At 53.9% G+C, this 26,174-nt stretch overlaps 1 protein-coding gene across 1 annotated transcript in view; it reads left to right on the top strand.

Annotated features, from left to right (window-relative positions):
• Positions 1 to 26,174, top strand: part of SLIT1 (slit guidance ligand 1) — a 161,981-nt gene that overhangs the window by 89,265 nt on the left and 46,542 nt on the right. Inside the window, exons 5-11 of the mRNA XM_087862844.1 lie at positions 20,969 to 21,040; positions 22,098 to 22,169; positions 22,786 to 22,857; positions 23,365 to 23,528; positions 24,793 to 24,940; positions 25,387 to 25,458; positions 25,973 to 26,044. Of these exons, the coding sequence (XP_087718970.1) occupies positions 20,969 to 21,040; positions 22,098 to 22,169; positions 22,786 to 22,857; positions 23,365 to 23,528; positions 24,793 to 24,940; positions 25,387 to 25,458; positions 25,973 to 26,044 (672 nt within the window). The remainder of the gene's footprint in view (positions 1 to 20,968; positions 21,041 to 22,097; positions 22,170 to 22,785; positions 22,858 to 23,364; positions 23,529 to 24,792; positions 24,941 to 25,386; positions 25,459 to 25,972; positions 26,045 to 26,174) is intronic.

A 26,174-nucleotide genomic window follows, 5' to 3' on the forward strand; every position in this document is an offset into this window, starting at 1 on the left:
AGTCAGAGATGGAGGTGGAGGGAATACTTGTTTTCTTTTCTCAGCTGTTCTGTGATTAAAAAAAAAAAGTGACATCTCAAATTTTGTTTGGAAAGGGAAAAGCAGAAGGCAGCTGGCTAGCTCCCTGGGCTCTGTCCACAGCTGGCTGTTTTGTCTGCTGGACTAAAGTTGTCGAGGCAGAGCCGGGCCAGCTGCCAGGCTCACTCAGGGAGAGCTTTCTCTGCGTGGCTGCTGAGAGCGAGGCAAAGGACCGGTCTTGTCGGAAATGCAGATTTCAGGCCACCCTAGGTCATGAACGAGGCCCCAGACTTGTGTGCACACTACGGCTTGCGAGGCATTGCCTGAGATATGTTAGGGCCCTCATTTTGTAGGTGGGGACACCGAGGCCCAGAGGTGCAGAGGGACTTGCCCAAGGTCACACAGTTATACAAGAAACAAAGCCTCTGCCTCAGGGTCCAGAGCATTTTGCCCCGTCGGCTTCACACCAGCGTCACATCCATTATAGTGCTGGGCACCAATGCAAGTTCGACAGGTATGCTGTCCGTTCTCTTCCTGCCGCAGCGGGATGGCTTGTCTCTGCCCTGGAGACTAGTTTCAGGAACCGTTTGGCATCGATAGCTGAACTCAGCTCTTCTCATTGAGAATCTCACTGGCACTTAATTCAGTCCCACCCCTTCCTTCCTCTGAGACACGCTTGTCTCTCCTCTCTTGCCCCAGCGTTGGTATCGGAAGGTGCGAAGGGCGACAGGGGTGTGGTGGGCCTGGAGAGGCCCAAAGGTGATTTCTGTGCCAGCTGGGAGGATTGAGCCCAGGGAGACAGCGTCGTGTGGTTAAGATTTGGACTAAGACAGACCTGGTCCATGTTGTGGATTTGGCTCCCAGCTATGGGACCTTGGACAAGTGTTAGTTGCTGTTAATCTTACTTTTGGGTCTTGCCCTTGGCGTGGCTTTGAGAGGTACCACCAGGCAGTAACATGTCTCTCTCCTCCTGGACGGTTCTCATCCAGTCAGCAAATACTTCTGGAGCATCTAGGATGTACCAGACTCTCTTCTAGTCCTGAGGTAATTGCCAACAAAGTTGATGAGAATCCCCACCTCGGCGCTGACATTCCACTCTACTGGGTGAGGCCCTGTGGCCCTGGGCTGCTCTCGTGCCACCGGAAGTGGCATCTGAGTGGGTATATGGGTCCCTAGGCCTGAACCTCTCCTAGGCAGTCTTACAGATTCTGAGACTTTTAGGTACTTGAGCAGTGAAATGACCCAATTAGAAAAAAAGACTTTTGAATGGCTTCGTTCTCATAGTCACAAATGGGCCCGTTCGGGCAGGCTAACCTCTGCAAGAGCTTGGAGATGAACGTGTTTTCCTTCTCAGGCAGCTCGTTTGCTTCTAACAGGGGCCTTCTGCAAACAAGGCAGCATGTGTCATCTTTTTGGAGTTACATCCGTTTGAGAATCTGATGCACTGCGCACATAGGCAAAATGCGCCCCGCGTTCCAGGAGATGCGCAGACTTTGGGCAGCCCCTCTTTGCTTCTCTCAGGCCTCCATGGCCTCTGGGTCAGAGCATCAGAGCCCTGCTGACACTCGAAGGAGTGACTCTGTGCTGGAGATACCTCACCTCTCCAGCAGGCAGGGGAGAGTTCGTTGTGTGGCTGGGGCTCTTTCTGGCTCCTAGTGGGTGGCCTCGACCGAGCAAAGATCTGAGCTAAACGGCAGAAGACGAGGCAGTCATTAAAAGAGAAACATCTTTTCAGCGGCAGTTGTCCTTTGTCCTTTGCCAGCGTGCGATGGTGCATAAGCCTCCTCACTCCCCATCGTCTCAGGGTCCTCTCCTGTAACATAAAGGAATTTGATCAGGTCATTTGAAGGCCCCCAGTCCAGGCAGATGACCCGTGAGACCTGCAGGGGCACTTGGACTGTGGGCTCTGGCATCAGACTGCAGGGTGTCCAAATCCTACCTGTGTACCTGCTGGCTCTGTGCCCTTCAGCTGGTTCACTGGCTTCTCTTAACCCCCCTCACCTTGTCTGCAAGACGAAGATAAACGACTGCCCAAGTATAACTGTAAAAAAGCTAGAAACATGACTCTCCTACAAATATAAAGTGGTTGTGTGCCAAAGGTTTATTTGCATCGTTAATGAGAAAGCCAGCAGGATGGTAAAGTTGTCTCAAGGAGAGTTTGAGGCACTGAGAGCTTAGAAGCAATGAAAGATGGAGAACGTTGAAGTAAAATTACAAAGTTAGATACAAAGCTGGTTAATGTCCTACGGGGCAATAACTAACCCTTGAGGTTATCTTTGCTGCCAGGCAGTAATAATTTGCTACTCTACCGCACAAAAGTCTCCAACTTCACGTGAAACTTCACAGAGTATAGGCCCTAATTGGTAGTAGTGAGATGAACAAGGTTAAGTTCCCTAGGGAGCCTGGCAGGCTTCATGGAGGACATCAGGAGAAGCTCCTTTCCGGGGAGAGGATGGTGGCGATGATGCAGGGCATGTGTCTGAACAGGCCCACGCTGGTGGGTTTTCTGATGCAGCTGTGAAGTTGATGTTAAGTGGGAAAAAAAAATCAAAATAAATCCGTGCTTTGAATTTATAGTGTTTGTCTTCTGCAAGAGACAGATTCTGAGTTCTGGGGATAGGTGATAGAATCTCATTGAACCAGAGTACACTTCTGGTGGGACTAAAATTTGGTAGGGTGAGTTGGCATCTTCTCGACTTGGGTAAATGACCTCAAATGCATCATAAAGGGTTTTTGCCTCTTGCACCACCTCTGACATTGAACAGCCCTCCTCCCATCCCAGGAGGTTGTTTCCATCTGTGACGTGGGCAGGTGTGCTAGGATTGGGGCAGGAAAGAGCTCTATGTTTAGAACCAGGGTCCCCTGGGGTTTTCTCCTCTCCCTCAGCACGAGCAGGGGGCCAGCCTCCATGGGCAGGGGCTTTGGAGCCAGCCGGACTTGGGGCCTAACCATACTCTGGGCCACCTGGATGATGCTGGGTTCCCAGTTGAGCCTGTTCTGTAAGTGGTGACAGTGAGGGTACCAAGTCGTGGGAGATGTAAGCACTCCACACCCGGTAGTGCTGTGGGCCCAGTACTCCTCTCATCCTGCAGCTGCTGTCCGGTCCTCAGCTTCCTCATCCTAAAAACCCTCCCTCCCTGGTTGTTAAGAGGGCTCAACTCTTGCTTTCACTGCCCCCTGCCCCCCGCCATTCATAATTCATTCACCTGCCAGCAGCCAGTCTTGAAGATGTCAGTTGTGGATCCTGCCTGTCTCCTACTTAACACCCTCTAACCCACATAGAGACCAGCTTAATGTCCTAGCTGTGCACGTGGGGCCCTTGTTGCGTGGTCCCTGCCTGTTCCTAGCCACGTCTCCTCCCTTGTTCTTGGCACACTGGCCACGCAGGCCTACTTTCTGTTCCCTGACACTTCATTCCTGCCTCATTGTCTCTCTCCTGCTGCTTCCTCTGCCCAGAATGCTTTTCCCAGGACTCTGTCTGGCTCCATCCTTCTCACCATTTGGCTTCCCCTTGGACAAACAGGGCAGCCCTCCCTGACCACACTGGCCACCGAAGCCTCCTCCTTCCCAGGCACTCTTTAGCAGCCGGACTGTGCTGCTTCCCACACGGCACTCACCGTCTTGGAAATCAGCTTGAAGGTCTTTGGTTGTGCTATTTAGTGTCTCTCTCTCCGTAACCCGAATGGAAAGCCATGGAAGCATGGACCTCTTCTGTCTTGGTTGCTGCTCTGACAGAGCCCCCAGCCCAGTGCCCAGCACTTACAGGGGCTGGGAGACTAACAGTAGCAAGGGTGGCGATAACTAACACACGTAGCATCCCTCACGTGCCGGTAGGGACGGACCTGAACGCCTCGCACATATTTGTTCATTGAATCGTATGAGCTAGATGCAATCATTATTTCTTATTCCCACTTTAAGGAAGAAGAAAGTGAGGCACAGGGAGGTTAGGCAACAAACTCAGAGTTACCCAGCTAGGAAGGGGCAGAGCCAGTATTCAAACCCAGACGGTCTGGCTCCAGAGTCTCTGTTCTTAACTTACATGTAAAGTGTTTGTTGGACTTGTGGTGTGCAAGAGAGAACGAACAGTGCACCCAGCACACCACCATTTCCCAGAGCCCCCCACTCCTCCATGACGATTGCCTGTCCCTACTGGCTCTGTCCCCTAGCCTACTGCTAGCCCTCAGGTCCTTCTCACTGCAAAAGCCTTCCTTCTCCAGCCACAAGTGAGGACAGCAAACCCCCCCCCACATACACATGGCAGGCGTGTGCGCGCGTGCGCGCGCGCACACACACACACACACACACACACACACACACACACACACACTGGGATGCGATTCTGCTGGGAAGAGGCCGCAGTAGCCGGAACTCCATTCCCACCTCTGCTGGGTGATTAGTCACACAGGATGTGTCCCTGAGGGCAGGTCACCTGCAGTCTTCACACTCATCATCAGAGCCTGACACCTCCAGCCACGGGCAAATTATCCCCCAGCCGCCAGGCCTGGAGAGGAGAGAGGCCAGGGCATGTTAGAGCCCAGCGCCCAGAGCTGAGGGCCCCAGCAGGCTCACACGCTGGTTCTTTTCATTTGCACCTCAGCTGGCTGTCAGCCGTGACACAGACTCGCCCCTGGCTGCTGTGAAAAGCCAAGTCCCTGCCTCCGAGCCTCATCTTCAGTCAGGGGGGTCTTGGCCCCTCTGTCTCTGTCTGCCTCTCTTTGTCTTTTTCTCTCTGTTAGCTTCTCTCTCCTTCATTCTCTTTTTGCCCATTTCTCTTTGTTGGTCGCTTGTCTCTGTCTCTCTCTCTCTCTGTGTCTCTGGGTTCCTTGCTTTCCACCAGGTGGCTTTGCCTTGTCCCTTGAGCCTGGGGGTTGGTGCTGCTCCTGTGGGGCTGCAGCCCATTGTGTCCCTGCAGGGTCTTCCTCCGGGGGGCCTCCCAAGGGTGTGCTGGTGGGCTCAGAGCGGGTTGCCTGGGATTCTGGCTTCTGTTCAAGCCTCTGCTCCTCATCTGATAAATAAACTTGTTCTGGCCTCTCCCCTCCCTTGGTCTCTGGACCCTCCCCGGGGCAGCTCATGAGTCTGAGAGGAGTGTATTTGTGCAGACACATTGGCAGCAGAGTCACCACAAAGGGTGATAGATGGGGGGCCTGGGGGCTCAGTTGGTGAAGCATCTACCTTCAGCTCAGGTCCTGATTCTGGGGGCCTGGGACTGAGCCCCTGCTTGGCAGGGAGCCTGCTTCTCCCTCTGCTCCTCACCCCATTCATGCTGTCTCTCAAACAAATAAATGAAATCTTTAAAAAAAAAAAAGGGGGGGGGTTCCTGGGTGGCTCAGTTGTTAAGCGTCTGCCTTTAGCCCAGGGCGTGATCCCAGGGTCCTGGGATCGAGCCCTGCATCGGCCTCCCTACTCTGCTGGGAAGCCTGCTTCTTCCTCTCCCACTCCCCCTGCTTGTGTTCCCTCTCTCCCTGGCCGTGTCTCTCTCTGTCAAATAAATAAATAAAATCTTAAAAAAAAAAAAAAGGTATGATAGATGTGGTCACCATCTGATCCTGCTACCCATGGCGGTGGCCCCCAGCCTCTGCTCCTGACTTCTAAAAGTACCCTCTTACTCTCTCCCCTCTCTTTCTTTCTCCCTCTCACCAAAAATATCCCAGGACAGCCCCTCGTCAGTAGGAGAGAGAAAGTGGCACATACACACAGGTAAACAGGCAGGTGTCTTTGCTCAGCTATTGGAATTTAGTAGTAAATTTTACCCATGCTATAAATAGCTCTTTTCCTGTATAGTAAGTTTAGCTGAATAGAAAAGGTCAATTCAGGAGACCAGAAAAGCCCTCTCTGCTTAAAGTGTCTTCTTTACATTCCTCAGACTGATCAGATGTCACCAGTGATGACATCCTCCTCTTTTAAAAATGTACTTCATGGACATCAAGGCTGTCAGCCATTCACCCTCTAGTATGAACTATGTTCCTCGACACTTGATTAGTATTAGTAATCCTAGCAGATTGGAAATACTGAGAAAGAAAGGGTTGGAGAAGCAAATACAATGTAAGGGGAGGTGCACTGGGTGGAGGAGGACAAGACAAGGGGCCTGAGGGGCAGAGAGGACAGGGTTAAAGATCGCATGTGTAGAAAAAGGATTCTCCATCCTGGCTACACGCCGGAATGGGTAAAACGGGCTTTGAAAAGTCCCAATGTCCAGGCTCTACCCCAACCAATGAAATCAGAATCTCTGAGGTGGGGTCCAGGCATCACTATTTTTTAAAGCTCCCCAGAGTCTAATGTGCAGCTAAGTTTGAGAACTAGTTCTCTGCCTAGTGCTTCACGACTTAAATGTGCATCCAAGTCACCTTAATAAATGCAGATTCTGATTCTGTTCCTCTGAGGGGCCGGTTCACCAACAAAAGAAAGTCTGGGATGGGGTCTGAGATTCTGCATTTCTACCAATGCCAATACCGCGCATCTCTGATCACACTGGGAGTAGTAAAACTGTAGCCTTTGCTACATATTTTCCAACCTGGCTTTGTTCTCAAATAATGACAGATGAAAAATGGGAAATATTGGCTGTGCTGATCCACACAATCCCTCCAGTGCAGAGCTCTGGCAAACATGGGCTGGAGCACAAGGTTGGGCTGGAGGCCCTTGGCTCTGCAAGCTGGAGTCAGACCGGGTTGTTACTGTCTCCTGGCTAGACGCACAGCATAGGAACCAAAAGCTGTGATCAGCAAGCTCAGGCAGGCGTGCGGGGCATTTGTGTGCTTGGCATTCCATGGTGGGTGGCTGTGCCCACTTACAGATGTGGCCCAGGTCTGGTCTGTCGCCTCACGTTGGTCCGTCTTTCTCCAGGAGGCAGGCAGAGCGCAGATGGATCCTTCCCAATGGCTGTGCTGTCCTTACAGTCAGGAGGCCAGAGACTCACAGAGACTCACAGACATGCAATGTGATGTGCATGGTGATGGAAACAGCAGAGGGTTTGTGAGACACGGGGGAGTGGGTAGGTGTGAGGAGAGTGGAACGGGGGCATGGTGAGAGGCCCAGGGACACGCCTATCCATACTGTCTTGTGATTGAAGCCCCTCACCACAGGATTCCAAAGCGCAACACTCTGTCTTTCAAGCATAAGGGGGTTTGGAAGGAGGGACAGTTTCTGAGATACTTGTAGGAATCGAGGTGTAAGAAGTCCCTGGACAGTGCTCATCCTAGGCAGGGGCTGAAGTTTGGCTGTCCCCACGGCATGACTGCTCAGGGAAAATACGTGAACCTCATGCCATTTTTTTAATGAGATATGTCTAAAATTTACTATACAGTCATCTCAGTTCTTAAACAGAGGGCCTTGAACGTAATTTAACCTTTTTTTGATGACTCAATGTCAACATTATGAGTGTTCATTATCATAACTTTTTAAGTTTTCACCTCCTTCTCTCAAGTTCATCAAATGTCACTGCTGACATGTATGTGCTTCTAGATGCCTCCCGCCCACCTACCCATCACTTTGATGTTCCAACGTGCTGAGCCAGGGTAGCAGAGTGGGCTAGCTGTGGGCTCTGCAGTCAGAAAGCCTGGGAAAGTTACTATGCCTCAGTTACGTTGTCTGGAAAATAGGCGTGGTGAGAATTTTTTAATTGGCTTTATTTTTTAGAGCAGTTTAAGATTTATGGCAAAATTGAAGGGAAAACACAGAGAGTTCCCATACCCTCTACACATGCCCAGCCTCCCTCACTGTCAACATCCAGCACAACAGAGTGGTGGGAGTATTTATCTTAGAAGGTTATTTTAAGGATTGTGTTAAATAATATATATAAAACATATGAAATACATAGCACAGTGCCTGGCACATAATAAATGTGCTCAATATATGTGGTTATTATCACCATCATTAATTATAATCATGTGTTATACAAGAGTCAGTGATGACCCATAAGGTCCTAAGGATTGAAGTAAGTGGCTTTGGTGGGAGGATCTGGAGGAAGGTATTTGGGGCAGGGCCAGTTTTCAGCACTTCTCTGTGCTTGGGTCTGTGTCCAGGCAATGGGAGGTCTGACTTCTGGAGAAGTGGGGGAGGATCAAACTTCAGCCCTATCTGGAAGTAGATTCATGGTGTGAATTGTGCTCATAATGGTGCTTACCTGACCATCTCTGTGTATGCTATGAGCTGAACTTCCTATGGGCTTTTGGGGGAAAAAGCTCAATAGACAAGGTCTGGTGTGTGGGCCAGATGGGTAAGGTTGAAGTTGGATGGGATCCAAAATTTGTCTTTAGCCCTGACCAGAAGAGCTGCCAAGAGGGTTCAGGACCACGGACAGCTCCTCCGGGCAGGGGTTCCTCCTAGCTCCTCAGCTTTCCCACTGTGGCCACCTGCCCATCAGACTGGAGACCATCCTTGCCCTGTAACCTGGCAGGGCTCTGTTTTTCTGCCTGCCTGGGAAGTGGTTAGGGGTCTTATATCCTTTGGGCACCCCTGTGTGTCTATGTGGAGGGGACATTAGGGGCTGCAGCCAGGGAGGCTGATCTCTCTCATGCCATTCCAATCCCTCAAGCTCCCCTTTTCTTCTGAGCAACTCCAGAGACCAAGATTTACAGTGCCTGGAATGCACTGCAAGAGATGGGGAGACAATGGTGTTGTCTTTGGTTAAAAAAAAAAAAAGGTCAGGAAGTAGAGGACTGGTAATGCCCCAGGGACTCGGTGATAATCTGTTGGCTTCCTCAGTGCATTGCTCCTGCCACAGGCTTCAATCATATAGAATCAGATATCTGTTCTGGCATTAGCTCCCTGTCACATTGGTCAGGGCCCCCATCTTCTCCCTGGGGAAGCTCAGACTGGCCACTTGGTCATTGGCACCAAGTAGAGCCCCCTCCCCCAGCACAGCCTGGACTCTACTTGCCCAGTCTGTTGCCCCTCTCCTTGGTTCTCTCCCTTCCCAAAGCACATTGAATCCTGCCCATCTCACTCCCAGGTCCTTATCAGGGAGAATTCAAAGAGTCTGCTCCTCAGATTTTTGGTGAGCTTAACTGAGGAAAATGATGCAGGTGAAAGGTGGCCTGCATGCTATGCAGTGTGTCTATCCCTCAAAATATTTGAAATTCCATCTTGGGTTAGGCCAGTCTAGTGAAAGGCAGTGTATTAGATAGTGTGGCGCTGACCCGTCTGCAAAACAGCTTCTCCTGAGCTCTGGCACCAGACCATGAGTGTAAGTAATTGCCCTGTGAAACACATTGCTATGTCAGAAGCAGACCAATTTAAACCAAATGTCATTTTGCTAAAAGCCAATTTGCCAAAAGTCAATTCATGGAATGGCCAATTTGTCAAATGACCAATTCATCACATTGACTTACTTCCTTTAACTATTTTGTGTGAGTTGACTGGTTTGCATTTTGTCTTTATTAGAGTATTTGAAGGACTGTTCCATTTGTCTCTGCCTCTGCTCCTGGTGTTTGAACTATGGTGAAACCAACCCTAGTGTCTTCCTGTGGCTGCAGGGCAGGGAGCTGGGGCAGGGACACCCCAACTGATTCTAAAAGGCCATCATGAAGACAAATGGGGAACCACCCAACTAAAACCAAATTGGTAAAGGATGGGGCGCCTGGGTGGCACAGCGGTTAAGCGTCTGCCTTCGGCTCAGGGCGTGATCCCGGCGTTACGGGATCGAGCCCCACATCAGGCTCCTCTGCTATGAGCCTGCTTCTTCCTCTCCCACTCCCCCTGCTTGTGTTCCCTCTCTCGCTGGCTGTCTCTATCTCTGTCAAATAAATAAATAAAATCTTTAAAAAAAAAACCAAATTGGTAAAGGAAACAATGAAATTTAGCAAATTGACCCTTTGGAGAATTGGCTGATCTGTGACTTGGATTCTGGAGAAGTGACTGAGAAGCGAGTGACCTAGCATACTTGGGCTGCCTTTGGAGATGCTGATTAGTGTCTTGCTTTTCCATCCTTTGGCCACCTCTTTATGGTGACTGGTGGGAGGCCTCCATGCTTGGCTTTACACCAGGAAAGGCCACACCTCTCCCAAGCATGTTTTCATCTGCGGGCTTCATGAAGTGCATAGCACATTGGTGTCCACAGTCCCCTAGGTTGGGAGAAGCCAGGGCACCTGTGTAAGCAGGTGCAAAAGCTTTTATAGAGTGTGTTTCTTTCTCTTGTTTTATAGTTCTACCCATTTCTGTCTTTTTTTTTTTCTTTACCTCCTCTGGTTTCTGTTACCTTCTCCATTTAATAATGTAGCCTTAATTTCTTCTTGAAACAAGGCAGAAAAAGAATCCAGACATGTTCTGAAGGCTGCTCCGTGGGCCCATTTCCCCCCACCCCTGCACTGGGCTCCCCAAGATCCTTGCTCCTCCAGCACCAGCATCTTAGCTCACCCACTTGACCCTGAGGTCTCGTCCTGGAGCAGGAGGCAGACCCCTGTCTTCAGGAAGGTATGGAACCAAAGCACACACTTCTGCCTCTTCCCTGGGGGATGCAGCATCTTGGCTCAGCGCAAAGTTCTCACGTGCCCACAGAGCCTGCTTTCCCACCTCAGTGTCTGTCTGAAGTTGGTCTCTAGTCCCTCATCACTGTGGGGTGGGCATTCTTCCTGCCACACCGTCCCGTCAGTCTGCATATTGCCCCACCGCTTAGAAGTGTGAGCCCCGATTCTCCTGGAATTCGTCACCTTGGCAGATTGTCTTTCCCATTTGTCTCCTCCAGTGAGGGATCAGGGAGGCAGGGCGCTGGCAGCAGTTGAATGCCCACGGGACGCCAGGTACTGGAAGCGGTGCTCCACATGTTATCTTCAAAAGCTCGTCGCTGAAGTGTAACACACATACGGCACGCTGCCACTGTCCGTGTATGTGTCGTGTGTCTTCATACATATAACTCAGCGGGTTTTCACAAAGCATGTGCACCCAGGTACCCAGCACCAGGTCAAGAAATAAAACATCTTACGTAGCCAGAAACTGCCTGTACCTCCTTCTGGTCGTTGATTCTCCCCACCCCTTGAAGGGTAACTACGATCCTGACTTCTAACGGCATCGATTAGTTCTGCCTGTTTTGTGCTTTATATGAAAGGCATGTGTGGTTTGTCATCCGCACCGCAACTCGGTGAGAGGGGCTGTGATTAACCCCCATTCACATGAGCAACTGGACTCAGAGAGGTCTAGTGATTTGCCTAGAAGCACACAGGCAGTAAATGGCGGTGGAGCTTGGAGTCAAACCTAGGGTTGTCTGGCTCCAAAGCTCATGTTCTTTCCTCTAGATCTTGATTCTTGCTCCTGCTGCAGAGCTCCCCTCCACCCCCACCAAGGTGTGTCAGTCAGGTCTGGGAATGCCTGAAGTTATTGGTTCTACAACCCGTAGGTATCCAGGACAAGCGCTTTGTCTGCCCCTGTGCCTCTGTGCTCAGGATCAGTAGAATGCCTGACACTTCCTTGGGGCTCAGTGTGTTGTGGTTGTGTGTAGGGAAGGCCTTGCCCTGGCACTCAGATTAAGAGGGGCCCTCATCCCCCCTTCCCCCCGCCACCTTCTTTACCCTCTTGCCATTACTGTGTTCTTGCCATGGTAGCTGGGACCCTTGCCTGCTGGTTCTGTTTCCTATTTTTCCCCGAGCTACTCACTCCCGAATGGGACGCCAGCCTCTGAGCAGCTTGATCTTGGCAGGGCTCGGAGATTGCCTTGTGGGGTGTGCACATCTCCTCTGATATCTCTGTTGTGGGGATTGATGACAGTGACGCTCCGTAGCTGCGTAACAAACAGCCCAGTTGGAGGAGATGGTACCCAGGCTGGTTTTACGGTGCAGCCATCCAGGGCTGCATAATGTCTCTTCCTAATGAGGTTTCTGCAACATTCACTCTGCAGGGCTGGAGCGGGGGGCAGCCACAGGAGGGTGCATGGCTTTGGGCAAGTATGGAGGGCAGAGCAGGGAGGGCATCTCCCCAGCTGACAGCATCTGGCACGTACTGTTCAGACCGGTCCGTTTCTCCTGCAAAGCTCAAACGCCGCCATCCATGATGTCAGCCTTTAAAACCGCCTGCAGGAGTTTGGATATCAGGGGTTCCCTGGGAAGAACCTGGGTATTCAACACTTGCTAAAATCTCAGGACCTCACAGAGCATGTGTGAACTTTAATTCTATGACTCTTAAAACCAGCGTAGGAGGGGAAGAGGAGGGGAAGGAGGGGAACCACCCAGCAATAATTCCCAGGGGTAGTTTGAAGCCCTGCCAGCAGTACCATTGGTTGTCACCTACTGTGCAAGATACTCCTCTGGATACTTTCACTCCCTTTCATTTATTTACTCTTCTTACAAGCTTATGTTACAGATGAGGAAACTGAGGCACAAAGAGGCTTGCATTTGAACCCAGGTCGTCTGGCTCTCCTCCCAGACTGGCTCCTGCCTGGCCAGCTCCTCACCATCACGGAGGCCCCCTCTGGGGCTACTGGTTTATCTGTTGGTCCTGCCATTTGCTGGCTCGATTCTGCTGATGGCGAGAGCAGAGGAAAGGGGGTCAGGAGGCACACAAGGATTAGCAAGGGGAACTGGCCACTTAGGAGGGCAGTCAGGCCACAAGGAGGAGGCAAAGGCAGCTCCCTCGGTCTTTCCTTTGTTTTGACAACAGCAGGGGCACTTGGCTGAGGCCAGAGGAAACTAGTTCCGCCTTCACCTCCCCAGTGTGCCCCTTTGGCATTACTCCCTGGTCACTTCTGTCCTGTCCTCTTTCCTCCTATTCAAACTTGACTTCTGGAGACAAACACATTTATTCACACCAAGATCAGCTCTGAGAAACACAATTTGCATCCCCTGGGAGTACCTGAGATCCATGAGCAGATCCCGATGCAGCAGGTGGGGCCGGGAAGTCCATTCTTCTAACAGGCTCCCGGGGGCTCCACTATCGCTGGCCCAGGTGCCAGAGGCGTGGGCGCTGAGCCACCGTGGTGGGATGGGGAGGCGGGGGAGCTCACTAGCAGCAGCAGGGGAATCCAGCCCACACCCCAGGCCGGACCGCCACACACCGACCTGGCTGGGAGGGCCCTGTTGTTTGAAGGGGAGACTGAGGGGCTGGGAACTGACTGCAGGTCTCGCCCCAGGTTGCCAAAGGGGCTGGTGGCAGAACTGGCCTCAAGTCCTAGCCTCTTGATTCCTAGTCCAGGATTTTCCAAACTTGACCCCCCCCCTCCCTACAGGGCCCCATAAAGACAATTCTCAAGTGCATGCCATGGCAGCTGACAGCACCGGGCCTGCTGAGAGCCCTGCACGTGGCCTCAGTGAAGCCCCACAAGCCCACCATGGTTCCCACTTCACAGCCGAGGAGCCTGCAGGGGTTAGGAAACTTGTGTGAGTCCCCGCAAGGGGTACATGGCTGGCTTTGTCCGTTCCTGGGCCCGAGTCTTTACCTGACAGTCCACCAACAAGGAAGACTGGGTGAGGTGACCTGAAACACTCGGACGCCCTGATTCCCTCCCCACTAGGCCCCTTATTGGGTGGGCTTCGGGTCACCAGTCAGGCTACAGTGGCAAGGGGACGGGCCAGTCTGCCCAGAGCTTCCTTGTGGCTTGAGAGGCAGACAGAGTAGGCCCCGAGCTCTGCAGTGAGGTTGGCAAGCTGGCAGCGGGAACCCAGGGCTGAGTCTGGCCTTGGCTGGTGCCCAGCAGTCCCTGGCTGGGCCCCCTGCTGATCCCCTCAGAGGCCAGTCTGCCAGCAGGGCCCAATCTGGTTAGAGCGTGAAGGGGGATTAGCAGCAAGAACATGGGGTCCTGACCTCGGCTTCCCAGGCCCTGCTTCCCCAGCCCTGGCAGAAGCTGGAGGGACTGGCAGAGTATGCAAGAGGAGGGGGCCCCCTGGGATAGTGCCCAAGTCAGGGTGTGGGCCTGGCTGCCCCCTTCTCTTCACAGAAAGGGGCCGGGCTGGGGTCTCTGGGGGTGTTCGCCGACCTAGGGGATGCTGCAATTGGCAGCAGCTTGCCTCTCAGGGCCCTTGATCTTGGGTGGTGGGGTTCAGACCATGAGGATCTTGGCCTCAGGACTCAACTGGAGCTCCCCACCCCGGGTGTGGTCTTAGAGAGCTCCCTCTCTATCTTATGGGGCCCCAGGAGAGTCACCTTCCTCCAACGCTGCCCACACCTCCCTGCTCATGTTCCAGGCACCACCTCAGAACTACCCAAGGCTGTTTAGTCACAAAGGTTCCATGAGGATGTGTGAAGGGAAGGGCAGTGTTGATGATAAAACAAGAGCGACAAGTGCTTCTCCAGGGCCCATCCCTTTCAGAGCTCCTGCTGGGTCTGCAGCTGCCCCGTTAGGCCGAGGAGGTTAAGTGCCCTCAGTGCCCAAGGGAGGAGGCTTGGTCTCTCGCAAAGATGATGATACAAAACCAGACTGTCCAGCTCCAAGCCCCTGGCTTCCCCTCTCAGCTGCACCACCTGTCTTACCCCCTTGTTTTGGTCAGGAAAATGCAGAGGGATGAGAGCTGTCATGATAGGAATCCACATTAGTTCAGTTCAGTTCAAAATTACTGAGCCCCTGCAGTGTGCTAGGTCCAGGGTACTATAGGGGAGCAAACGAGACAGTACTCTTAAGAGATTATGGTCTGGGGCAAAAAAGAGGGAGAGAGATATGATGTTCTGGAGTGTGAGATGGATATTAACCAAAAATCAGTGTTAATTACATTCAGTATACTAATATTTCATTATATACTTGGATTAGTGCTAGGAAGGAAAAGCATGGGGTCTTAGGAGTCTGAAGCTGAGGGGGCAGTCAGGGGAAGTGTCTTGTAGTCTGAGATGTGAAGGATGAATAGGAGTCTACTGGGTGAAGAGTAGAGGAAGATATTCTAGCAGAGGGAATAGCAAGTGCAAAGGTCCTGTGGCAGGATGGATTTGAGGAATTGAAGGAATGACAGCATAAGTGGAGTAATAGGCAGGGATTAGAACCCACAGCACCTGTCACATCAAATCCTGCGAAGTAGGTGCCACTTCTCATTCCCACCCCATTTTGCAGGTGAGAAAACAGGCCAGAGAATTTAAGTGACTTGCCCAAGACCACATGATTTAAGTGAGTAAGCCAGGGCTTATTGAACCCATCTCTACTATGACACTCTGCTGTGGGCTTTCTCCTCTACACCCTGGCCTCTCAGTGTGTGCTTCCTAGACCAGCAGCACCTGTATCCCCTGGGAGCTTGTCAAAGTCCAAGACGTCATCCTCACCCTTAGAATCTGGCCCCAGGCCTGTATTTATCTCCCCAGTCTGTCCCTTGTCTGACTGCTGTGTCCGTGGTCTCTAATCTGCCTTGCACTGTTCTGCCTGGGACTTCCTTCTGTACCCCTATCTGTCCCATGGCACTGCACCCTCTGCTGCCCCCTGGCCAGGGTTAGGCCACCAGCAGCTCCCAGCTTGGTTTGTCTCTCTCACTCCAGCACCCTCCCTGTCTCAGTGTATCGCATTCTGCCCTGACCAACCCCAGGCCATGCTCACTTCAGGATCTGCGACAAGGTCACCATGGGATGAGGATAGAGCAGAAATGCAAGATGTAGGTGGTGCCTTTTGGGATTGCATGCCAGCCTGGGGAAAATGGAGGTGAGAAACATCACCTCAAAGACGTTTGGGGAGGACAAGACAATTGTTGACCAGATAGGAGGTCAACTGGGGCAAAACAAAAAAAGAGAAGAGCTTCGTTTGGGTTGGTGCGGTGGCAGAGAAGGCTTCAGAGCCCAGGGCAGGCTTCTGGCACCCCCTAGTGAGCATACTGGGGACAACAGTCAGACCCTTAGAAAGGGATGGGCCTGAGGTGTTTGAGGAGGGCCAGAAGCCGGTCTCTTAAATATTGCCATGGAGGTCCTAGGACAGAAGTTCAAACACAAGAACTCCTCTTCTCCACACCTGTGTGGTAGGTGTTTTTATCTCCAGTTTTCAAGCAGGGATACTGAGGCCCTCAGGTGCACACCTTCCAGGGGCCTGGCTGATAAATGGTAGCAGCAGGCTTCGAACCCGGCTCCTCTCCTCCCAGAGTTCTAGCTCTTCCCAGGGCCTCCTGTGCCGCCAGCATACTGACTTTTTCTCAGGCTTCTGAGGTCCACCCTTTCCTCTCCTCTAGAGGCTGGCTTCTTCCAGGTCTTAAGTTCCCCTCCCTTTCCTCATTTCACCCATGTGAGCGGCTGGCTCCTGTGGGCCGGCCCCGGGTGGCTCCCACCCACCCCTGGCCCCTCACCTCCTGGATGGTGTCGCCTCTCCTGCCTGCCCTAGGGGCAGCACCTTTCCTCTGTAAGCTTTGGTGCTCCTGAACAATGTCTGAAAGACCATCGGATCAAAAGCCTCTCTGGTCTAACTAACCTCACAGCTTCTCTGGCCTGCAAAGGCTTCTTCCTGTAGACACGTTGCTGGCGCTTTCTGCTACAGGCAAAGCTTACTATGCCTGGGTGATGCCAGGCTCGATTCCGGCTCCTGCCTTCGCACAGCCGATTTCTGTCCCTTGCTTCCCCACGGAGCTACGGGTGTGAGTCCACCTAGAATTGCATTTCCTGAACTATACTGTGATACTATTATAAGAACCAGACACTCGAAACCCATTTATTATAAGGGTCTAGTATTATTGATTAGGCCACAGTGTCATTTTTTATAAGGATCCTTGGAGAATTCTTGTCTCATCTTAGTACCCTGAACAGCTATCCTCCTGAGAAACTGGTCCTTTTAAATTTATACGTATACGGGGACCCTGTTAAGGGATGAGTTTCCCCAGAGCCCATGCTTGGCCCCAGACCTGACAGTCGTGTGGGGGACATCATGCCTCGTTCTTGGTATCTGCCATTGATTTTTCTTCTCTTTGCTCCACTTTTCACTCTTGCTCTCTTGCTGTTTTGTAAATCCCTATAAGCCACCTTAAAGCCTTTCTGGAACAAGGTTGGCTTTAAATCAATAAACTAATCGATACAAATAAAAAACCTTCCTTGCAGGATGGTGGTGGGGATTAAACAGAATAATGGATGTGAGTTGCTGGCCCAGAGTTCCCTCCCAAGCTTGGCTGAAGGGTGAACTGCCAGCTGGGACCAAGATGACTGTCCCGTTGGAGGTCCCCACTTCCTGTTCCTGACTCTGTAGAAGTCTCCAGGCCCCTGCCCTCCCTGCCCTTGTCTTGCCCTTGCTGTCCTTGCTTTGTTCTCCCTGGTTCCCTGTGGGGAGGAGAAGGCGGATGGCTATGTCTGTCTTCTCTTATCCTGCCTCTCTCAGAAAGTGTGCTGTCAGCGACGGGCTCCTTGTCCCTCATCTCCCCCTAATATCTCAGATGCCCTAGGAAGCAAGCTTGCTTATGGGAGCAGTGAGGCTTGCCGTGGCTTGCTGTGTCTCGGAGTAGTCAGCATGTGGTGGGACTGCGTTGCAGGGGAGAGGAAGAGATCATCTGGTTCAGTCTGTGCATTTGACAAATGAGGAAACTGAGGCCCAAGGTGCAAAGCAATGGGGCCACATTATGAACATATTTCATTTCATATGAGCATCCCATTCACATCAAGTCCGAGCGTGACCCTGCCTTCCTCAGAGGCTCTCAGAATCAGAGCACGCTCTCTAGTACGGCTCCCAAGCCTCTCTTGGACCATTTCCCCAGAGCAGCCCTGTTTGGTTACAACATTGACTATTGTGTAACCAATCACCTTGAAACACAGCGGCTGAAAAGAACAACAAACATGTATTGTCTCATAGTTTCTGTAGGTGGCTGGGTGGTCTTGAGAGTACAGTCAAGCTGTTGGCTGGGGCTGTGTCTTAGTCGGTTCGGGCTACTATAATAGAAATATCATGAATTAAGTAGTTTATAAACAAACAGTATTTGTTTCTCACCGTTCTGGAGGTTGGGAAGTCCAGGGTCGTGGTGCCGGCAGACCGGTGTGTGGTGAGGTCCCACTTCCTGGCTCATTGCTGTGTCCTCTCATCTCAGACCTCTCCTGGGAGGCCATTCATCCCATTCAGGGGCTCCACCTTCAGGCCCTAAGCACTCCCCAAGGCCCCGCTTCCCAACACTGTCACCCTGGGCATTAGGATTTCAGTGTCTGAATTCTGGGGGGCGCGTCAACACGGAGTCTGGAAGCTTGACTGGGGTTAGAGAATCTGTTTGCTTGATGACTGACGGACATTGCTGGAAGCCGGGGCTGGCCGTTGGCAGGAGGCCACCAGTTCTCTCCATGTGGGTCTCTTCAGAGAGCTGCTTGAGTGTCCTTGACACAGTGGCTGGCTTCTCCCAGAGTGCGTGAGGAGAGAACCCGTGTGACTGTGAGCCCCTGCGAGCCAGCAGTCTCTCGTTTGCCTGTGTGGCCTGCACAGCCCTTTCTCCCAAGTCAGTAAGTAGTTTACCTGTCAGATTGCCCTGCCTAGTGCCAGCGTGTACTTAAGAAGAGGGAGAGATCAAAGTCACAGACCAGGGGGACAGGAGGGCCAGGCCAGCACCGGGTGTACCCTCTCGGTAGCAATCACCTGCATGACGGGAACTGGACAGGGGACAGAGCCACCAAGGGCTCTCTCCAGGCAAGGAGGAGGTGACAACAGGCTTAGCAGATAAGTAAAGGCTCAAGAGCTCTCCTGGCCTCTCAAGGTGGAGGGGCTGCTGGGAATTGCTGAGAAAGGGGAGAGCGGCTCGGCGGCAGGCTGTGCAGGGTGGGGGCACTGGGGGTGCACCGCAGGTAGTGTGGGGTGGGGGCTCCGAGGGCAGATGGGTAGGTAATGCGGGGTGGGGGCTCTGGGAAGCAGGACGGCAGGGAGCATGGGGTGAAGGCCCCGGGAGCAGTTCTGAGAGCAGCCTGTGTGGTGTGTCTCAGGGAACAGGGACAGACCAAACAGGGGTGCCTGAGATGCGCATGGACAGCTGAGATCCAAGACCATAGGGAAGAGAGTGGCCTGTGGGGTGCGGGAAGGAGAGGAAGGTGGACACCAGCGGCTTCCGAAACCCACTGCCACCTGCCGGGAGGTGGAAGGGGCGAAGTGGCTGTTCCATTAAGGGACAGAGACAGCCAGTTGTAGCGAGGCAGGGCACAAGCTGTAATGGAAAAAGGGGCGGTTTCGGAGGCGAGAAGTGTCTGTGTCACAGGCTTGAGATGCTTTCCCTCGAGGAGAGAGAGAAGAGGGCACAGGTGTTGATGGTGATGGAGCCCTCAGACCACGGGAGCCTGAGGCCAGTTAGGGGGCTGGGGGACAGGAGAGGCTGGGGTTTGCAGGGGAGGGAGCTCACAGGCTCTGCAGGGGGACAGGGTTGGGGGGAGCTGGGGGAGCGTCTTTGCCAGGCTTGTATCTGCTCTTTGCACACGAGGACACTGTGGCTCAGGCGGGGGCGCCAGGATCAGAACCGCCTTTCTGAGCTCAGGGCCTGCTCCTGCTTCTGTTCCACTGTCTCAGCAGGAGGACCCAGATGGAGGGGTGGTGGCCCTGACAGCGCAGGGACTGTGTGCTGGGGGGCCCTGTGGGCCATGTTCTTGGGGCTGCCAGTGAACCCTAAGGCCTGAGGGGTGAATGGCTGAAAGGAAGGACATGGTCAGAGTGCTGCGGGCCTGGTCTGGAAGGGGCTGGGGGCTGTGGAACTGCCCAGCACTGGAGCCCACGTCAAGCAGTCAGCCCCTGGCTGCCCAGCATATGGACCCTGAGGGCACACGTGATGTAGGGCCCTCCTGTAAACCACCGCTCCCTGTCCTGCTTTAACCTTGGGCAGATTGCTTCACTTCTTGGAGCTCGGTTCCCTCCTGTGCAGCGTAGGGGAGGACACCCATCCCCCCACTTCTCTTCCTGCTGCTAGCACAGCCGTGCAGTGGGGGCTCTGGGACCTTCGCTGCCTGGGCTCGGATTCTGGAGCTGCCACTCACAAGCTGGGCTCCCTTGAATTTCTCCGAGCCTCCCTTCTATCCTTTGGAAAAGGGGGTCAGTAATAGTGTTTGCCCCATGGTTAGTGCCAGGGTCAAGTGAGTTCACATATGTGACGTGCTAGGCAGTGCTGGCCTGGGGGACAAGCTTGGGACACAGGGGCAGTTGAAGCCACCGCTGTGGCAAGGAAAAGCTGCCCCGGAAAGGGGCATTTGTGAAAGTCTAGTGAGGATGCTCAGAGAGGAAGGGAGAGGCTGGTGGGCAGGTGCCAGAGGCCCTACCTGCCAACAGAGCCAGAGGATGTGTCCGGAAGCTGGTCAGGGGCTTGCAGAGGCCAGGGGTTTACGGTGTCCCTGCAGCTCCTCTTCCCTCCCATCGGACATTAATAAGGGGGAGATGGTGACGTCCTCAGTGACCCCTGACATCCACGCTGTAGGGCAGGGGTGCAGCCCTGCGGCCCCCCCAGCCAGCATGAGGCAGACTCCGGCCTGGGCTCAGGCTCTTGGAGGTGGCTCTGCTGACGGCAGGCCTGAGAGCACAGGATCTGGAGCCAGGCCCAGCTTGCATTTTGTGACCTGATTCTGCCCCCTACTGGCTGGGTTACCAGTGGCGCCTTCCTCCTGAGCCCTCGTTCCTTACCAGGAAACCAGAGAGTGAGTCGTGGGTGCGCTGACCACAGGTCCCAGGGTGGCTGTGGGCTCACTGAGAAGCCCCTCCTTTGCTTGCTCCTTTGCAGCCCTGGGTGATGCCTTGGGGACTGAGCTGACCTCTGGGGGTCTGTTTGCAGGGTCGGGGTCTGGCAGAGTCAGGGTTGGGGCTGCCCCAGGCTCGTCCCTCCAGCTGCAACCCCCTCTGCGCAGAGACAGGAAGTAGTTGGGGAGAAAGATCCCTCCAGGGCAGGGTACCTCTCTCCAGCTAGCTCCCTCCCTCCCTCCCTCCTTTCCTCCCTCCCTCTTTCCTTTCCCTTCCCTTCTCTTCCCTTCCCTTTCCCCTTTCCCCTTTCCCCTTTCTTTCTGCAAATGCTCAGAGCAGGGCTTTGTGTGCCAGATGCTCTCCCAGGTGCTGGAGTGCTATCTGGCCATCGTGACCTCCCTGACTCATCAGGGCACTCCAGAGAAATCTCTTCTGATCAGTGTTTTTCTCCCTCTGGCTTTATCCTCTCAGGGACCTGAGTGAGAACACAATCCAGGCCATCCCCAGAAAAGCTTTTCGTGGAGCTACAGACCTCAAAAATTTGTGAGTTCAGGCCCGGGAGGGGGAAGGGTACAGGGGCTGGAGGGCCACGCCTTGCAGTATCCTTGTGCATCTGCCCCAGCCCTGTGGTCCAGGCAGCCAAGGAGCTGGTATGGACTCTGAGATGGCTGGTACCAGCATGGTCTTCTGGAACAGTCTGGGGTCAACGGAAACAGGCAGCCTTTGGGGACTGGGTAGAAGGGAGTGTCATGGACTGGGGGTGCTTAGGTGAGGTTCATGGTCCATTTAAATGGCACAGTCTGCATGCTCTTGCCCTTCGGTAGATTGAGAGAGCTGGGTGTGAATCTTCTCTTCCAGGTGCATACTGTAGAAGTGGCTACAAGTCAGTTAACTTCACTGAGCCTCAGTATATTGTTCTGTAAAATGGACAATCATATTTGCCTCACGGGCTTGTTCTGAAGTTTAAAGGAGACAAGGAAATAAATACACTTTGTCAAGTGTTATTTAAATGTAATGGTTTCTTCCTACTATTCACAATTATTCCTGTCCTCCCCGAGCTCTGACTGCAGCAGGAATGGCAAATGCCCAGCATGCCTGTCACTCCCTGACCCCATGTCTGTCGTAGACAACTGAGCACTGCCTTCTTTCCCAAGGGACCCCAATCACAGCGTCAGTTTATTCCAAAAGCAGCATTCCAGGGGGCCCCCTCTGGTCAGTCACTGTGGGCACTTGGGCTGAAATCCACGTGTGAGCTCTGGCTGCCGCTGCCCTTGGGTGAAGCTGTCTCCTTTCCCAGCCTCCAGCACCCTCCGGGTGGTCTCCAAAGTGGGGTGGGGGGGACAGGTGCCTGCTCCCCGAGGATATGCAAAGTTAGGTGAAGGAATATAATGTAACTTTTACTTATATTTATTGTTTTAACTAAAGAAGAAAGAACACGAGCTTTTGTTAGCGTTTGCTATTTGGGTCAGCACATATATACTGAACAAATGCGTGGGGCCAGGCCTCTTTGCTTTAAACTAATGGAGTGCGGGATCAAAGGGTTCGGATGCCCCTGCTCCAGGCAACGTGCCTTCCTGTACAACTGCGTTTTGCTTCACAGACAGCTGGACAAGAACCAGATCAGCTGCATCGAGGAAGGGGCCTTCCGGGCTCTGCGGGGGCTGGAGGTGCTGTAAGTGGAGCACGGGAAGGGCAGCAGAGGCTGGAGAGTCTGGGAACGCGGGAGCTAGGCCCAGGCAGCTGGAGTCGGGCTGGGAGCAGCGCAGGGGGCAGGAGGCCCCAGGACACCATGTGAAGTCCGGGGCAGAGGCCGTACTCTCTGCTCTCCTGGACTCGTCATCTAGGATGGGGGGACACCTGCTTGTGGGGTCGTGCCTGCAGCGCGTGACCCAGGCTTACCCTGCTCACGACGAAGCCCAGGGCAGTGTCTGTGTCTTCCAGGACTTTGTGACACATGGGGCCCAGGCAAAGTCTGTACTTAGCTCCCAACCAGCTCAGGCCCGCGGGCAGCCTTTCCCTCCTCTACCTCCCTGTCCCAACTTGGGAGTCGGTGGCAGCTGCCTTGTCACCACTGTCCCAGCTCGGGGCTTTCTCTGAGGGCAGCTCTGCGTCTCTTGCTCTTCGGTGGGCCCATTCTCCAGGATCCAGCCCAGTCGTGGCTCCCCTGGAAGGTGGACCGTGGATCTGGGTGTGAGAGTCTGAGTGATTTTCCGAGAGATGCCCGGCCCCCCTTCCCGTGTAACTGCCTACGGCACAGACACCCAGTGACTCTGGTTTCCCCTGATCAGGACCCTGAACAACAACAACATCAGCACCATCCCCGTGTCCAGCTTCAACCACATGCCCAAGCTGCGGACCTTGTGAGTCAGCCCAGGGGCAGCCAGGAGCCTGGCCGCCAAGGGGGGCCGGTGCCGGGGGTGGTGGGGAAGGGGCCGAAGGCTTGCACAACCGAGAGAAAGAGCTCCTTCTTCTTCTTTGCGTTCTCTGTGGCCATCCACTCAGGGTGGGGGTGTCAGAGTCCAAGACAGAGGGAAGTGACCTAAAATGGAAGGATGTGGAATGTCATTTGTATTTGATTTTTCCTCGGAAAACAAGTGATTTGGTTTTGTATTTTAAAAAATGACTTATGTGCTCTCGGGCAGCGGGTCTGTGTGAGCCCAGCAAGATGAATCATTTGCTGGTCACACTCGGGCCAGCGGCTGCCCGAGCGAGCTGGGAGGGCAGGGGAGGCCGCCGGAAATGTCCTGCTGCCTCAGGACATCCCCCAGTTGGCCTGCGCTCCGACTGCTGGGGCCGTGTGTCTGCTCCCTGGTAGGGGTTCCCACCGTCCAGGCGGGTGGGTTGTGAGCTGCCCTCTCACCCCGCAGCCGCCTGCACTCCAACCACCTGTTCTGCGACTGCCACCTGGCCTGGCTCTCACAGTGGCTGAGGCAGCGGCCAACCATTGGGCTCTTCACCCAGTGCTCAGGCCCCGCTAGCCTGCGTGGCCTCAATGTGGCTGAGGTCCAGAAGAGTGAGTTCAGCTGCTCAGGTGGGTGCCGCCCTGCTGGGGCTCTCGACTGCCCATTACCTGCCTTCTGCTCCCCTCCCTACATCTTGTTCCCTCCCGTGACCTCCTGTGACCATGTGCTAACATCTGGCCCACCCGTGACCTCCTCTCTTCACCCATCACTTCCTGCTCATCACCTACTGTCCTTATCCACACCCCGTGGACTGCCCACATCTCCAGTCCTCACCTGTCACCTCCTGCTCCCTCCCATCTCCCCCTCCTGCCCCATCTATCATCTCCTGTTCTCACCCATTGTAAAAAACATGTCTGAGAATATTCAAGACAGCCTTTTTCCATAGTAGCCCAGAGTTGGAGACAACCCACATGTCTACCAGCAAGGGTATGGATAAACTAATTAAGAGCTGTCCGTACAATGGAACGCTGCTGAGCAGTGGCAGACAACAAGCCGCTGATATACACAACAGTGTGGGCGAGTCTCAGAGCTTCTGTATTGAGCGGAAGCTGCCAGACACAAGAGGACCTGCTGTCTGATTTCATGTCTATGAAGTGCACAGATCAGCAGAACACATCTTTGGCAACAGATCTCAGAATAGTGGCTGCCTTGGAGAAGGGCCATGAGGGAGCCTCTTGGGTGATAGAAATGTCTTATGTCTGGGGACGGCTCTGTGGGTGTGCCTATAAGTAGAACTTTAGCCAGCTTTACACCTGAGACAGTGCACCTGTATGTTATACTTCAATTTAAAAACTTGTATCACTGTGTTTTATCCTGGTTTTTATCACCTATTAACAGTGTGATTCTCCACAAATTAATTAATATCAAGGACTCAGTTTTCTTACCTGTAAAATGGCCACAAGAACCTCACGCCCCTCATGGGTTAGATGAGATACTGTGCGTATAACCCTTCCCACAGCGTGTGGCCCAGAGCGAGTGCCCAACAAACATAGTCCTTGTCAGTCTCTGGCGCCCAATGAGGAGACTCAGGCTCAAAAGTGTTGAGTGACATGGACTAGAACCTGGAGCTTCAGAGTTTGGGCCAGGATTTCCTAGTGTGTGAATCGCACTCTATGCAGCACCATTAGGTTCAGATTCAAGTTCAACAAACATCTAGCAAGCACGTGCTATGTGCGAGGCGCCCACAGTTACATGGTGGTCCCCGGTGATCTCTGGATCTCCTCCCCGCTTTCAGAGAAACACGATATGCCCTGTCCCCACCTGCGATGCCGTATCTGGGGTGGGAGGTGCTGGCACGGGACACCCCCAGGTCACAGCCCACTGCTTCTTCAGGCCAAGGGGAGGCAGGCCGAGTGCCTTCCTGCACCCTCTCCTCCGGCTCCTGCCCGGCCATGTGCACCTGCAGCAACGGCATTGTGGATTGTCGTGGCAAAGGCCTCACCGCCATCCCCGCCAACCTGCCTGAGACCATGACGGAGATGTGAGTTCGGGCCAGGGCGGGGGCTGGGATACGGGCCCTCGGGCTGGGCTGGGCCGGGCTCTGGTGGCCCAGTGAAGAGCTTGCCCGAGGCCCCTCTGTACAAGTGAAGGAGAGACAGCTGGCCTTGGCTGGCCTGAGCTCTCTACCCAAAGCTGGGCAGCTCTGGAGAGTTGGGAGGGGGTGTCCCTCTATGGTCTATTTGTCCAGCCTAGCTGGGTGAGTCTGCTAGAGTCGGTTTCTAAGTAGTAGCCTGATTTATGGGCTCCTTTTAGCCACAAAAATCTGAGGTAAGGGGCCTCAAATACAGCAGCTCCTTTCCTCTGCCTGGGCCAGCCTATCCACTCCAGATGGAGGATGGGGGCAGGGGCAGAGGGCCTGGTCCGGGGGGGCGGTGAGCCCAGGAGGCAGCAGTCAGGACCCCGGCCTTCTGTGTTCTCTCTCTGCAGCCGCCTGGAGCTCAATGGGATCAAGTCCATCCCCCCAGGAGCCTTCTCTCCCTACAGAAAGCTGCGGAGGATGTGAGTGTCCCCGCTGCTTCTTGGGAGTCAGCATAGAGCAGAGGGAAGGGCCTGGAGCAGGCACGCCACGCCATGGGGCAGGTCTTGGCTCTGCCTGTCAGGTTCATCTCTGACGTGTGGATGGCGGTGGTGTGACCTCCTCACGGTGTTAGCATGAGGCCTACATGTGGCGTTGAGCCCGAGTCTGGCACAGGACCGGAGCTGACTGTCCACCTCAGCTGGGCCACTCCTACGAGCAATTGTGGACGTGAGAGGGGTTGCAGGGGGCAGCTGGGATGTGGGGTAAAGCTTCCCCAAGAACGGACCAAGGCTGGACTGCCCGGCCTGAGCACGAGCCTCAGACTGCACAGGGAAATAGTGGCCGGGGGCTTTTCAGGGGATGGGAGAACTGGCCCCTCATTTTTTTTAATGTCGAAGAAATGCCTGCCCTCTCGTGGCATTGGGGAGGAGGGGCCAAGAGGGGCTCGGTGGCTGCCGAGGGATTCAGCCATCTTCCCTCCTGCTCACCTTGTAGAGACCTGAGCAACAACCAGATTGCAGAGATCGCGCCCGATGCCTTCCAGGGCCTCCGCTCCCTGAACTCACTGTGAGTAGCCGTGCCAAGTCTGCCAGGGTCCAGGGAACCCTCATCCCTGTGCCAGGGCCCCTCTGGAGGGGAGGCTCTGCCCAGCTCCCCCTTCCTCGCTGGTGGACACTCTGCAGCTGGGAAGGGGTGG

This window comes from Ursus americanus, chromosome 6, assembly GCF_024610735.1.
Source record: "Ursus americanus isolate L20-20 chromosome 6, mUrsAme1.1.p, whole genome shotgun sequence".
NCBI lineage: Eukaryota > Metazoa > Chordata > Mammalia > Carnivora > Ursidae > Ursus > Ursus americanus.